The sequence below is a fragment of the Coregonus clupeaformis genome, chromosome 8 (assembly GCF_020615455.1).
Source record: "Coregonus clupeaformis isolate EN_2021a chromosome 8, ASM2061545v1, whole genome shotgun sequence".
Lineage (NCBI taxonomy): Eukaryota > Metazoa > Chordata > Actinopteri > Salmoniformes > Salmonidae > Coregonus > Coregonus clupeaformis.
Window position 1 is genome coordinate 7,331,093 of NC_059199.1, and position 13,176 is coordinate 7,344,268.

General features: G+C 44.7%; 1 protein-coding gene across 15 annotated transcripts in view; it reads right to left on the bottom strand.

Moving 5' to 3' along the window:
• Positions 1-2,502: 2,502 nt before the first annotated feature.
• The window catches only part of LOC121572490 (microtubule-actin cross-linking factor 1-like), a 257,852-nt gene continuing 247,178 nt past the window's right edge, over positions 2,503-13,176 (bottom strand). For 9 of the 15 annotated variants that reach the window (XM_045221763.1, XM_045221764.1, XM_045221765.1 and 6 more), the window contains 6 exons: positions 11,655-11,717; positions 11,101-11,133; positions 9,453-9,664; positions 6,415-6,525; positions 5,065-5,176; positions 2,503-4,858 (listed from right to left, as the gene is read on the bottom strand). In XM_045221763.1, the coding sequence (XP_045077698.1) occupies positions 4,614-4,858; positions 5,065-5,176; positions 6,415-6,525; positions 9,453-9,664; positions 11,101-11,133; positions 11,655-11,717 (776 nt within the window). In that variant the 3' untranslated portion in view covers positions 2,503-4,613. The remainder of the gene's footprint in view (positions 4,859-5,064; positions 5,177-6,414; positions 6,526-9,452; positions 9,665-11,100; positions 11,134-11,654; positions 11,718-13,176) is intronic. The other 6 variants (XM_045221760.1, XM_045221759.1, XM_045221757.1 and 3 more) reach the window with 3 other exon arrangements.

Consider the following 13,176-nt stretch of genomic DNA (forward strand, 5'->3'; position numbering starts at 1 on the left):
ATTTGGGTCTTTAATGCAGGGCCAACAGACAAGTTCCTTACTTTCTCCCCTTCCACTTTCCTCTTCCTTTTTTACGGTAATGCTGGAATAATTTGGTTGTAATTTTGAGTAGAGCAGACATTTCCATATATTTTTGTTAGCTGCATGTGTGACATAACTCCACCAGTCCTAATTATGATATATTTTACAAAGATTATCCTTTTTTTTTTTTTATCAACTAGTATATTTGAGTTGAACCATAATATTTTGTGTTGGATTTGTCCCAAACATATCGCTTTGTATTCAGGACATACAATGAGTGTACAAAACATTAAGGACACCTGCTCTTTCCATGACATAGACTGACCAGGTGAAAGCTATGATCCCTATAGCCTTGTTCACACTGCAGACCTTAATGCTCCAATCAGTTTTGTTTTTTAAATCCGTTTTGGAATACTGACTGTCCAAAAGTTACAAGTGACCAAATCGGATGTGTGTGTGTTCAGACAGCAGTAATTTGCTGACATTGCTATGCTAGTTGTCATAGTAATGACGGATGTGTGCGCAGGGGTGTAAGCGGATTGCTGTTGGTGCTCGTGATTCCTATCACTCAGAAGTTATGTAGCTAGCTAAGGTCCTGTCATTTCCCAGTTGCTTTGAATGTTCAAAATCATATTGTAAGAACACTTTTAAAGCCTCAAAGGATGATCCAACTTTCAAAACGAGTCCTTTTTGGCAAGCCACTGCATTCAAATAGCTAGCTAGGTAGCGGTTTAGCTTTCTAGCACATTCACTAATTTTTTGTAAACAATTAAGCAAATAAGTCTAAAAAACACTTCAGGGCAAATAAATGTGCAACTCAATATTAGATTAGTGTCCTTAAATGTTTTGTACACAGTGTAAAGTTAACAGGATGCATATTTTGAAATGTGTTTTATTCTGTACAGGCTTCCTTCTATTCACTGTCATTTAGGTTAGTATTGTGGAGTAACTACAATGTTGTTGATCCATCCTCAGTTTTCTCCCATCACAGCCATTAAAAACTCTGTTTTAAGTCACCATTGGCCTCATGTGAAATCCCTGAGCGATTTCCTTCCTTTCCGGCAACGGAGTTGGGAAGGACGCTTGTATCTTTATAGTGACTGGGTGTATTGATACACCATCCAAAGTGTACTTAATTACTTCACCATGCTCAAATAGATATCAGGAGACTAAAAAGATTTGGCATGGGTCCTCAGATCCTCAAAAAATTCTACAGCTGCACCATCGAGAGCATCCTGACTGGTTGCATCACCGCCTGGTATGGCAACTGCTTGGCCTCTGACCGCAAGGCACTACAGAGGGTAGTGCGTACGGCCCAGTACATCACTGGGGCAAAGCTCCCTGCCATCCAGGACCTCTATACCAGGCGGTGTCAGAGGAAGGCCCTCAAAATTGTCAAAGACTCCAGCCACCCTAGTCATAGACTGTTCTCTCTGCTACCGCACGGCAAGCGGTACCGGAGTGCCAAGTCTAGGTCCAAAAGACTTCTCAACAGCTTCTACCCCCAAGCCATAAGACTCCTGAACAGCTAATCATGGCTACCCGGAATATTTGCACTGCCCCCCCACCCCATCCTTTTTACGCTGCTGCTACTCTGTTAAGTATTTATGCATAGTCACTTTAACTCTACCCACATGTACATATTACCTCAACTACCTCAACTAGCCGGTGCCCCCGCACATTGACTATGCAACGGTACCCCCCTGTATATATAGCCTCCCTACTGTCACTTTATTTTACTGTATATATAGCCTCCCTACTGTCACTTTATTTTACTTCTGCTCTTTTTTTCTCAACACTTTTTTGTTGTTGTTTTATTCTTATGTTTAAAATAAATGCACTGTTGGTTAAGGGCTGTAAGTAAGCATTTCACTGTAATGTCTGCACCTGTTGTATTCGGCGCATGTGACCAATAAAATTTGTTTTGATTTGATTTGATTTGATATTCAATGTCTGCTTATTCTTTAACCCATCTACTAATAGGTGCCCTTCTCTGCGAGGCATTGGAAAACCTCCCTGGTCTTCGTGGTTGAATCGGTGTTTGAAATTCACTGCTCAACTGAGGGACCTTAAAGATAATTGTATGTGTGGGGTACAGAGATGAGGTAGTCATTCAAAAATCACGTTAAACACTATTATTGCACACAGAGTGAGTCCATGCAACTTGTGACTTGTTAAGCACATTTTTCCTCCTGAACTTAGACTTGCCATAAGAAAGGGGTTGAATACTTATTGACAAGACATTTCAGCTTTTCATTTGTAAACGTTTCTAAGAACATAATTCCACTTTGACATTATGGGTATTGTGTGTAGGCCAGTGACCCGAAATCTCAATTTAATCAATTTTAAATTCGGGCTGTAACACAAAACATTTTGGAAAAAGTCAAGGGTTGTGAATACTTTCTGAAGGCACTGTATGTAAACGCACATACACTTTTGCCCCTGAATGAAATGAAAAATCAATCCACAATGACAAATGACTTTTTTACTGCAAGCATATTTTTAATACAAAAAGAGAACAAAAAAACGTTTATAATCTTAGCTTTTTTATTTTACACAATTGACCCCCCCCCCTCCATATTTTCTCTTCATCACACTGAGAATAACACCGCATCAAAAGGTGGGTTCCTCTCCTGCGCCCAAATCCCCACCCCCAAAAGAGACAATAAATAAATAAAAATCACCTTTAGATGTCATTTGCCTTCATTAGGTTTTCATATACTTCAGCTCTCACATCAAGAAACAGGGGAGCACATTTGCAGCCATCAAAGACATGACAATTCAAATGCCTGTAAGGAGGAACACTGGGGGTTCAGTTCCCTGTCATCCATATTTGTCAACACAATAAGGGCAACCCCCTTTGGTCATGTTCTGGGAGTTGTAGTCATTAGCAAAAAAGGCTCCCATGGAAATCAGTCAGCTTCCTAGTTGAGTAAAGTTATGAAGAAGTAGAAACATACAACATTGAAGAGGAGCAGACATTTTCCTTGGTACAAAATATCATGATTTCATTATATGAATACTAATCATTCTCCAAGGTGATATGATACAGAATTGAAAAATAAATATACATGTTTTTCTTAAACTACAAAAGCAAAACAAAAACAAATACAACAGGATTTTAAATTAACCAGAATGAAATTAAATCTTTGCATACAGTGAAGCAAGTCGATGACCTTTGATTTCTGTAACACGTGACGACGACACACGTATACAAAAATGTGTGTTTGCAGCTCTGGGGTTTCCAGCGGCAACGGAGGGGGGAGGGGCGAAGTGGAATTACAGCGATACACTGTCAGTGTGCGCTGGTCTTCAATCTCTAATCTGGAATAAGAGTCGCTTAAATTGTGTGTGTCCTTACAAGCCACTTGATTGTTACACACTGTCACGTTTTTGCTGTTAGTGGGGTCCCACCAAGAAAGTCTCAATTTTAGTGCTTTTTTCTCAGAAACACAGGGTAAGTAGTTTCATATTATAGGACAACGTGAGAAATCATCCATTCCATCAAACACAGATTCACATACACACCTTCAAACACACTTCCAATGTTTCAGTGGTTTGTGAGGACATTGCAGTGTATGTGTGTTTCCCACCACTTCCACAGTCTCCTGGGCTTGAGGTTTAGGCAGTTAGCTCAATGCAGGAAGTGGTCAGAGTGGCGCCACCCAGACACTGAACAGTAGATCCACGCTAGTCTGGATGTTCCCGACCCACAGACATGCTGAAGTGTCATTCCTATTCACTTCCCAGTCCAGGGGAGGAAAAAACAAGACGGCAATCATTGCATATTTTCAGTTGAACTCATGGTGAGAGAAAATGTCCACAATACCCACAATCCAGTTTATCTGAATACCATTCTCCAGGAAGTTCTGAGTCATTTCATCTCTCCCCTCAGTGTGTGTTTCAGTTCCGTGTGTGTCAGTGTATACATACACAAAGTAGTTACAAGGCTCTACCTAACACTCTGCAGAACTCAGATTAGGTAAAAGTAAGGACAGAAATGTGTAACACAGTAAGGCAGCATCATGTTGGTTGGTTGTCGGTTCAAACTGCTGTGGCTTTCTCTACAACAGTCTAGCACAATCCCGTTACGAGAGAGAGCACACAGGAGACTGGAAGGCAAACTGGGATCTGGGTTTTAAAAGGGGAAAGTTCTGTTCCGTTTCACCTCAGTCTAAGTGCACGAACCCGGGCCTCGAGGCCCCCAGTGAGTGTGTGTACGAGGGAGGAAAAGAGAGAAATAGATATCTTCCCCAATCTATCCCTCTCTCTCTGCCCTTCATACAGTAGTCTTGGTGCATGAATCCCATGCAAGCCCTATGGATGGACGTTTGGATCAAATGTGACACCCAATATGGCCGGCAGTAGTCTGTTCACTATAGAGCGTCTCTTTGAAAGGGAGACGGTCCGTTCTACTTGATCTAATTCTATAGTATGGACATCTTCTTCCCCATTTCATCATGGCTGGTGTTTTGGGGGCTGAGCCCTTGGAGTCAAACCAGCCCTATAGTTAGATGTATGATGCTTTTATGTTGACGACTCCATGGTTGGATGTATGACATTTTTATTACGTCTTTTTGACATCTCCTTCACTATTTCTTCCCAGAAGTGGGTGTCTTGGGGCTTGGGGCCTTCTTGGAGATGGTAGGGATCTTGGAGGGCTTGGCAGCTCCTGTGCGCCGGGGGGTGTCCGAGGTGTCCGAGCAGGCCGAGCGAGTCTCCAGGAGCTCTGAGGCGTCCGAAGCGTCGCTGCCTCGCCGGCTGCTGGCCCTGCTGCCCGCTCTGCTGCCCGCCCGGCTGGCCGGACCACTGGCCCCCGATGGGGTACGCTTGGGGTCTGAGAGGAGGAGAAGAGGAGAGAGGGAGGAAACAGGGAGGAAGGAGGAGGGTAAGGGTAGGTGATGTGGGATAGAAAAAGAATAGAGAAAATATATATATTTAGTCTCATTTTAATTATGGGAATTATATGTTCCAAGAGAACAAAAACAGAGGACTGAAAATAGAAATCAAAACTGGTATGAAAAATCTGGACTTAGTTCTTACCGGTACGTCCAGGTTTAGTAGCAATGGGTGTAGCTCCTCCATTCTCTCCAGTCAGAGAGCCTCGGCTGGAGTGGAAGGTGGGCCTCTTCAGCTTGGACCCCGACACTGCCCCCTATATATATCAGACACAGGGAATGTCAAACAGTGGCAAACTGTGGCACAGAATACATTAAAAGGTTCAATGCAGCCGATTTTATCTCAATATAGTTGTTACCCAGAAATGACTCTAAGTACCTTACTGTGATTGTTTTCAATTAAAATGGTCAAAAATAAACAAAAGTAGCTTCTTAGCAAAGAGTAATTTCTCAAGCAAGAATTTTGCTAGGACTGTCTGGGAGCAGGGAGGGAAGACTGAAAAGTAGCTATTATTGGCAGAGGTTTGGAACTCTTTTGGTCTATTAACTAATTTACCGCATGGTGCTGTCGCCATGGAAGGCCAAAACTCCCTCCCACCAAAACAGGCAGACATTTCAGGCGGTCTTTTCAAACAGGTCTTACACTAAAAGGGCATTATCATCATTTTCACAATTGAACAGTTTTCCAACCAGTGGCAATATATATAAAACACAGGAAAATCACAATTTTGACTGCACTGGGCCTTTAAAAAGGTAGACTCCACAATATGACATCATCATACACAACGGGGATGACTTCCTCGTTACCCACATCAACCAAACAGAGTACAAATCTGCCAAGGCCGCCACTCTACTGGCTCTTCCCAATTTGAGTCTTGAGGCATGCCGACATTGGGAAGTCAACAGTGAATTTGAATTTTGTTGTTGTTGATGTTTGTAGGCAGGATGTTGCCCTGTTGTGTATGTCATATTGCTGCATCTACCTTTAACTAAAGGAGCGGTTACTACTTTTAAGCATCATCCCATACTAACATAATACAACAGAGACACCACTTGCAAAATGATCATCAGTCTACCAAACTAAATCCCTAGAACTACCAGTTCAACACAACGCATATAGAGTTAGCTAATAATGATTCATTTCTCACTACTTCTCCTTTAAGAGGACATCACTTTGAATCTATTCCTATTGACCTACCACCAGCCGCTTCTTGCCGGTGGGCAAAAATATTGTGACAATGCACCTAATAATAATTTAGATTGGGATATTGAGCAAAAACAGTGAAACAAGATATGATGCAAATATATTCAGTCTTAAAGCTGAATTTCAACGTCACGTCTCCTATATCCTCATGGTCCCAATTGCACATTGTGCACTATGCAGTGTGTATGGCCACCCGTAAGTGAGTGATTGTGTGTGTGAGTTAGTGCGTTATTAGTTTGCTGGGGCTTGGGAGGGGCGGCAGGATGGGGGGGGTGGGGGTCAGTGTGTTACCTCATGCCCAGGGGTGGTGTGGCCATGGTCTGGGCAGGACTGGCACTTGGTTGGCGTTGGAGTTTTACTGTGTGCCAGCCAGGGCTTGGCATAGCCACGCAAGTTTGAGGACTGGGATCAGCAAAGGGAAGGAGGGAGGGAAGAAGGCAGCCAAGGAGAATAAAAAAGGGGGAGAAGCAGGAAAGTAGCACAAAGGAAAATAGGGAAAGGGAGGAAGGGAGGAGGGGAGGAAGGGAGGTGGCGAGGAGGGGAGGAAGGGAGAGGAATGGAGGAAGGGAGGAGGGGAGGAAGGGAGGAGGGGAGGAAGGGGGAGGAGGGGAGGAAGGGAGGAAGGGAGGAAGGGAGGAGGGGAGGAAGGGAGGAGGGGAGGAAGGGAGAGGAGGGGAGGAAGGGAGGAAGGGGGAGGAGGGGAGGAAGGTCGTGTAGCGCAGTGTGTTTTTGGTGCGACAGCGGATGGATTTTAAAAAACAGTGGAGGGAGTACATTTTTCAAGCGAGGTTAGCAGGGGGTGGATGGAGGAATTTAGGAGACAAAAGAAAAAGACCAAAACAAAGAACAACAAATACAAATCTCACAGTTAAGGACGTAGGTGATTGTTGTTGACATGCAGAAACAGGGGAATTATCATTTCAACACAGACACACATACACGATACATAAATCACACGATAAACAGAGACTACACAACTAACGATCAGTGACAACAAAACAGATGATTATGGGTACTCTGGTAATATGGCTTCATGCTTTGTCCTCCAAGACTGGCTGAATAATTTTCTTTAGATAGTATGCACCTTGACTGGACTGTTATACTAATTAGAGACATACAGTGCCTTCGGAAAGTATTCAGACCCCTTGACTTTTTCCACATTTTACGTTACGTTACAGACTTATTCTAAAATTGATTAAATAAAACAGAATCCTCAGCAATCTCCACACAATACCCAATAATGACAAAGCAAAAACAGGTTTTTATAAAACAGAAATACCTTATTTACGTACAGTAAGTATTCAGACCCTTTGCTATGAGACTCGAAATTGAGCTCAGGTGCATCCTGTTTCCATTGAACATCCTTGAGATGTTTCTACAACTTGATTGGAGTCCACCTGTGGTAAATTCAATTGATTGGACATGATTTGGAAAGGCACACACCTGTCTATATAAGGTCCCACAGTTGACAGTACGTCAGAGCAAAAACCAAGCCATGAGGTCGAAGGAATTGCCGTAGAGCTCGGGGACGGATTGTGTCGAGGCACAGATCTGTGGAACGGTACCAAAACATTTCTGCAGCATTTAAGGTCCCCAAGAACACAGTGGCCTCCATCATTCTTAAATGGAAGAAGTTTGGAACCACCAAGACTCTTCCTAGAGCTGGCCGCCCGGCCAAACTGAGTAATCGGGGGAGAAGGGCCTTGGTCAGGGAGGTGACCAAAAACCTGATGGTCACTCTGACAGAGCTCTAGAGTTCCTCTGTGGAGAACCTTCCAGAAGGACAACCATCTCTGCAACACTCCACCAATCAGGCCTTTATGGTAGAGTGGCCAGACGGAAGCCACTCCTCAGTACAAGGCACATGACAGCCTACTTGGAGTTTGCCAAAAGGCACCTAAAGACTCTCAGGCCATGAGAAACAAGATTCTCTGGTCTGATGAAACCAAGATTGAACTCTTCGGCCTGAATGCCAAGCGTCACGTCTGGAGGAAACCTGGCACCATCCCTACGGTGAAGCATGGTGGTGGCAGCATCATGATGTGGGGATTTTCTTTCAGCGGCAGGGACTGGGAGACTAGGCAGGATCGAGGCAAAAATGAATGGAGCAAAGTACAGCGAGATCCTTGATGAAAACCTGCTCCAGAGCACTCAGGACCTCAGACTGGGGCGGTTCACCTTCCAACAGGACAATGACCCTAAGCACACAGCCAAGACAATGCAGGAGTGGCTTCGGGGCAAGTCTCTGAATGTCCTTGAGTTGCCAAGTCAGAACCCAGCCTTGAACCTGATCGAACATCTCTGGAGAGACCTGAAAATAGCTGTGCTCCCAATCCAACCTGACAGAGCTTGAGAGGATCTGCAGAGACGAATGGGAAGAAACTCCCCAAATACACGTGTGCCAAGCTTGTAGCATCATACCCAAGAAGACTCAACGAAGTAATCGCTGCCAAAGGTGCTTCAACAAAATACTGAGTAAAGGGTCTGAATACTTATGTAAATGTGATTTCAGTTTTTTATTTTTAATAAATTAGCATTCATTATGAGATATTGTGTGTAGATTGAGGCTGTAACATAACAAGATGTGGAAAAAGTCAAGGGGTCTGAATACTTTTCCATTTTGACCTAGACTACAGTAACCTGACTGATTGAATATATGACCAGTGGTGCTACACTAAGTAATACGAAACATAATTGTCTAGTGTTTAGGATTCAGTGGTATACAGGAGAAAGGCCGGAGAGATGTGTTTCATCTGAACTTAAAAAATCAAAACTCGACCTTTGAGTGTAAGACACAGAGACAACACATTAATGAAATGACGAATCACTGTGACAACAACCACTGTGAAAGTGGGTGAGAGATGGGCCACCGAGATTAACAACAAGGCATGGTGACAACAAAAACTCTGACATGTGACTGATGTGACAATGACTGACTTTAGTTTGTGAAAATGTCTTGTAGTATTGTTTTGCATATGTGTAGTGTGCGCTTGCAGGTTCCATTTTAGTCTCTGTTTCCATTAGGAACACTTAAAGAGAGACACCATGTAGCTTGTGTAATTGCTCAGCCTATATTAAAGACACTACCGATCTTTGTGACAAGAGTTCTACTATAACTAACATGGTAACCGCCATATGACGTGAAGAGAGCAAGGAAATTCCCCTTTAAGGGCGATATAGCTCTATCACCTAGCTCCCATAGAACACAATACCATATTGGGTCTACCCATGATGAGTACACCGGTTCTGTCAAGTTGTCATGGTCTGAGGAGCTTTTCCCGTTCTAGTAATTGTATTTCTTGGGGGAGAATGGGGTTGAGGGCACTTACCCTAGAGGAGGCAGTGGGGGTGGCGGGAGCAGAGGGCAGGGATGCGCAGCTGTGTGCGCTGTGCGAGGCCGAGGAGGAGGAGCGGGTGGGCGAGGCCGTGCGGGACCCGGGTTTGGAGCGCCGGCCCCGGGAGCGGAAGGCCGCCAGGCCCTGGGAAGCCCCCTCTGGAAGGATGAACTTCTCACGCAGCTCCAGGTTGGTACGGCCTCGGGCTGGAGTGAGGGAAGAAGAGGAGAGAAAGAGAAAGAGAGAGAGAGAGGGGAGAGAAAGACAAAGAAATGGTCAAGTTCAGTCAACAATGGCTGCAGTACGTATCGAGGCAGCGAGCAGTGCGAGGCAGAGAGTCAGAGCTTCCCCGGCGAGTCACTGCTCTCAGAGTCAGTGCAACGTGTGGTCGAGTCAGTGCTGAGTAGAGTGGGGCGAGGGGAGGGTTGGGAATCAGAGGCAGTGAAGTGCACTTCTGGCTGGGGTACTTTTAAGTGGAGGAGGGAGTGAGTGTGTAGTGTTTGTGACAGTGCAGAGGTGAGAGGAACTGTTAGAGAGAAAGATGTTCAGCAAGAAAGGACTTTAATAGTACACTTTTATTGCTATAGCCAAACTATTAGAACAACTACATTTACATTTGAGTCATTTAGCAGACGCTCTTATCCAAAGCAACTTACAGTAGTGAGCGCATACATTTTCATACTGGTTTATACTATTATATATATGGTTATATAGCTAGAACACAGAGGTATTCCTGTAAGCCAAAGCACAGCCTCTCTTCTCTCACTGTGAGGGAGTCGCTCTGTTGACTCCTTTATTCTTTCCCTAATTCATAAACAGTGCGTTCGGTGCGAAATATGTGGGGCATGCCTGGTTATGCTTTTGGGGGAGCCCCAATACAGTACCATGGGGGACTCCCCTCCCATAGACACTCATATAAGCATTCTTAGACAAGATGGTGCAGCAGTCCCAGCACATAACACTCAAGCCCAGAAAAGCCAGCCACAGTGAGAAAGAGGGAGGGAAAGAGAGGGAGGAAAGGGACAAAGAGAAAGAGAAAGGGAGAGAGGGAGAAAAAGAAAGAGAGAAAGAGAGGGATGAGAGAGCTGCAGCTAGCATTAGCAGCAGGGCACTGTAGCCGTGGTTAGTAGCTTTACCCAAGACGGGACACACCCCCTCACAGTCATCCACTAGCAACAGCAACAAGACCAGTCAATAATAATGGGTGCGCGCCCTGCAATTACGGTCCCCCAGCGAGCCAGGTGCACCCTTTAATTCAGTGCCCGCCCGCCATCATATTTAAAGAGCCGCTACAAGCGCTATTAGAAAACCAGGCTGGCCACACCCAGGTCTTAGACGGTCTCTGTTTTTTATGAGACTGGCCCGTCAAACTGTGCGGCCATTTTGGATCCACATGGCAACCATCACCACCAAGACCAGGGCTGGCCAAACCCAGTTTTTGAGTGGGAAGCATGATGCGGACTGGCAACACAGACAAGACATGTATACACATACATATGCTCAAACAGACACAAACACAAGGACATAGCAGTTAGAATGAGAGATTTCGAGCTGGATGGATAGATGGATGGTTGGATTTACAGAATGGGAGAGATGGAGGGATGGACAGTGGAGCAATGGAAGAGAGTGGGAGTGTAGGTACCTCTGCAGCAGAAATAGCCAGGAGTGACCGTCACTGAGAGACACAAGAGACAACGTGAAATAGTGGCGTGCTCACGGTGAGATGGAAATACATAGACACACACATTCCTTATACTTAGCAATCTCTCTCGCACACACACACACACACACACACACCAACACGCAGTCCCAGCTGCGAGTCACCAACACGCTTCCCTCTCTCACTTCAACACAGAGGTGGACACAGAAGACCGTGGCAAAGGGAGTAAAAAATACAGATAAGTCCCAAAGGTTGAGGGGTGGACACATCAGGGACCAAAGTGACAAGTGGCTAAAACAACTTTAAAACAAAACAAAGACACAGGTCAATGACTTGGACCTATAACCTGTGATATGGTCCCATCGTGCTAGCATTAGCATGTAGCCAGAAAGGGTAGGAACGTTAGTTCAGTGTCACAGTCAGCAAAGCACAGCAACAAGCCCAAACCAAAAAACAACCAAGAGGGAGTGAGAGAGAGAGAACAGAAAAGAGGCGGAGGGAGAAAAGTGGGAACGAGAGCGAGAGAGAAACCCAACCTATACGAGATGAAATGGTGCTACTGGAGTCGGAGCGAAGGATCTTAAGTCCAGGATGTTGCACTGGAAGGAGAGAGAAAAGGAGAGAAGGAAGAAGGGAGAGGGCAAAAGGAACGGTAAGGGAGGAAGAGAACTGAGGATCATGCACCATGCAATACTACTTTGAAAGAATGACTGTGTAGCGGGAGAAAAAGAGAGAAAAAAGGAACGCTTACACAGAAAACAAAGGTGAAGAAAAATAATGAGAAAGGGTGAGATGAATGAAGAGATGGAAAAACAGGAACCATAACAGAGAGATGGAGAGAGATGGAAAGAGATGGAGACGATTCAAGCCCGTCGACTCAAAGAACTATCACAGAAAGGGATGAAGAGAAAAGATGATGGATGGATGGAGAGAAAGAGAGACATTGCTCTGAGGAGCACACCAGACAGACTGTAGACAGCTTTGGAAAAGAGAGAACTCTGAAAACCTGAAAGATTATATGTACACTACCGTTCAAAAGTTTGGGGTCACTTTGAAATGTCCTTGTTTTCCATGAAAACATACATGAAATGAGTTTGAATAGGAAATATAGCAAAATGAATAGGAAATGTAGTCATTGACAATGTTAGAAATAATGATTTCTAATTGAAATAATAATTGTGTCCTTCAAACTTTGCTTTCGTCAAAGAATCCTCCATTTGCAGCAATTACAGCCTTGCAGACCTTTGGCATTCTAGTTGTCAATTTGTTGAGGTAATCTGAAGAGATTTCATCCCATGCTTCCTGAAGCACCTCCCACAAGTTGGATTGGCTTGATGGGCACTTCTTAAGTACCATACGGTCAAGCTGCTCCCTCAACAGCTCAATAGGGTTGCGATCCGGTGACTGTGCTGGCCACTCCATTATAGACAGCATACCAGCTGACTGCTTCTTCCCTAAATAGCTATTACATAGTTTGTAGCTGTGCTTTGGGTCATTGTCCTGTTGTAGGAGGAAATTGGCTCCAATCAAGCGCCGTCCACAGGGTACGGCATGGCGTTGCAAAATGGAGTGAAAGCCTTCCCTCTTCAAGATCCCCTTTACCACCACCACAGCACCCCCAGACCATCACATTGCCTCCACCATGCTTGACAGATGGCATCAAGCACTCCTCCAGCATCTTTTCATTTGGACTGCGCCTCACAAATGTTATTCTTTGTGATCCGAACACCTCAAACTTCGATTCGTCTGTCCTTAACACTTTTTTCCAATCTTCCTCTGTCCAGGGTCTGTTCTTTTGCCCATCTTAATCTTTTCTTTTTATTGGCCAGTCTGAGATATGGCTTTTTCTTTGCAACTCTGCCTAGATGGTCAGCACCCTGGAGTCGCCTCTTCACTGTTGACGTTGAGACTGGTGTTTTGCGGGTACTATTTAATGAAGCTGCCAGTTGAGGACCTGTGAGGCGTCTGTTTCTCAAACTAGACACTCTAATGTATTTGTCTTCTTGCTCAGTTGTGCACCGGGGCCTCCCACTCCACTTTCTATTCTGGTTAGAGACA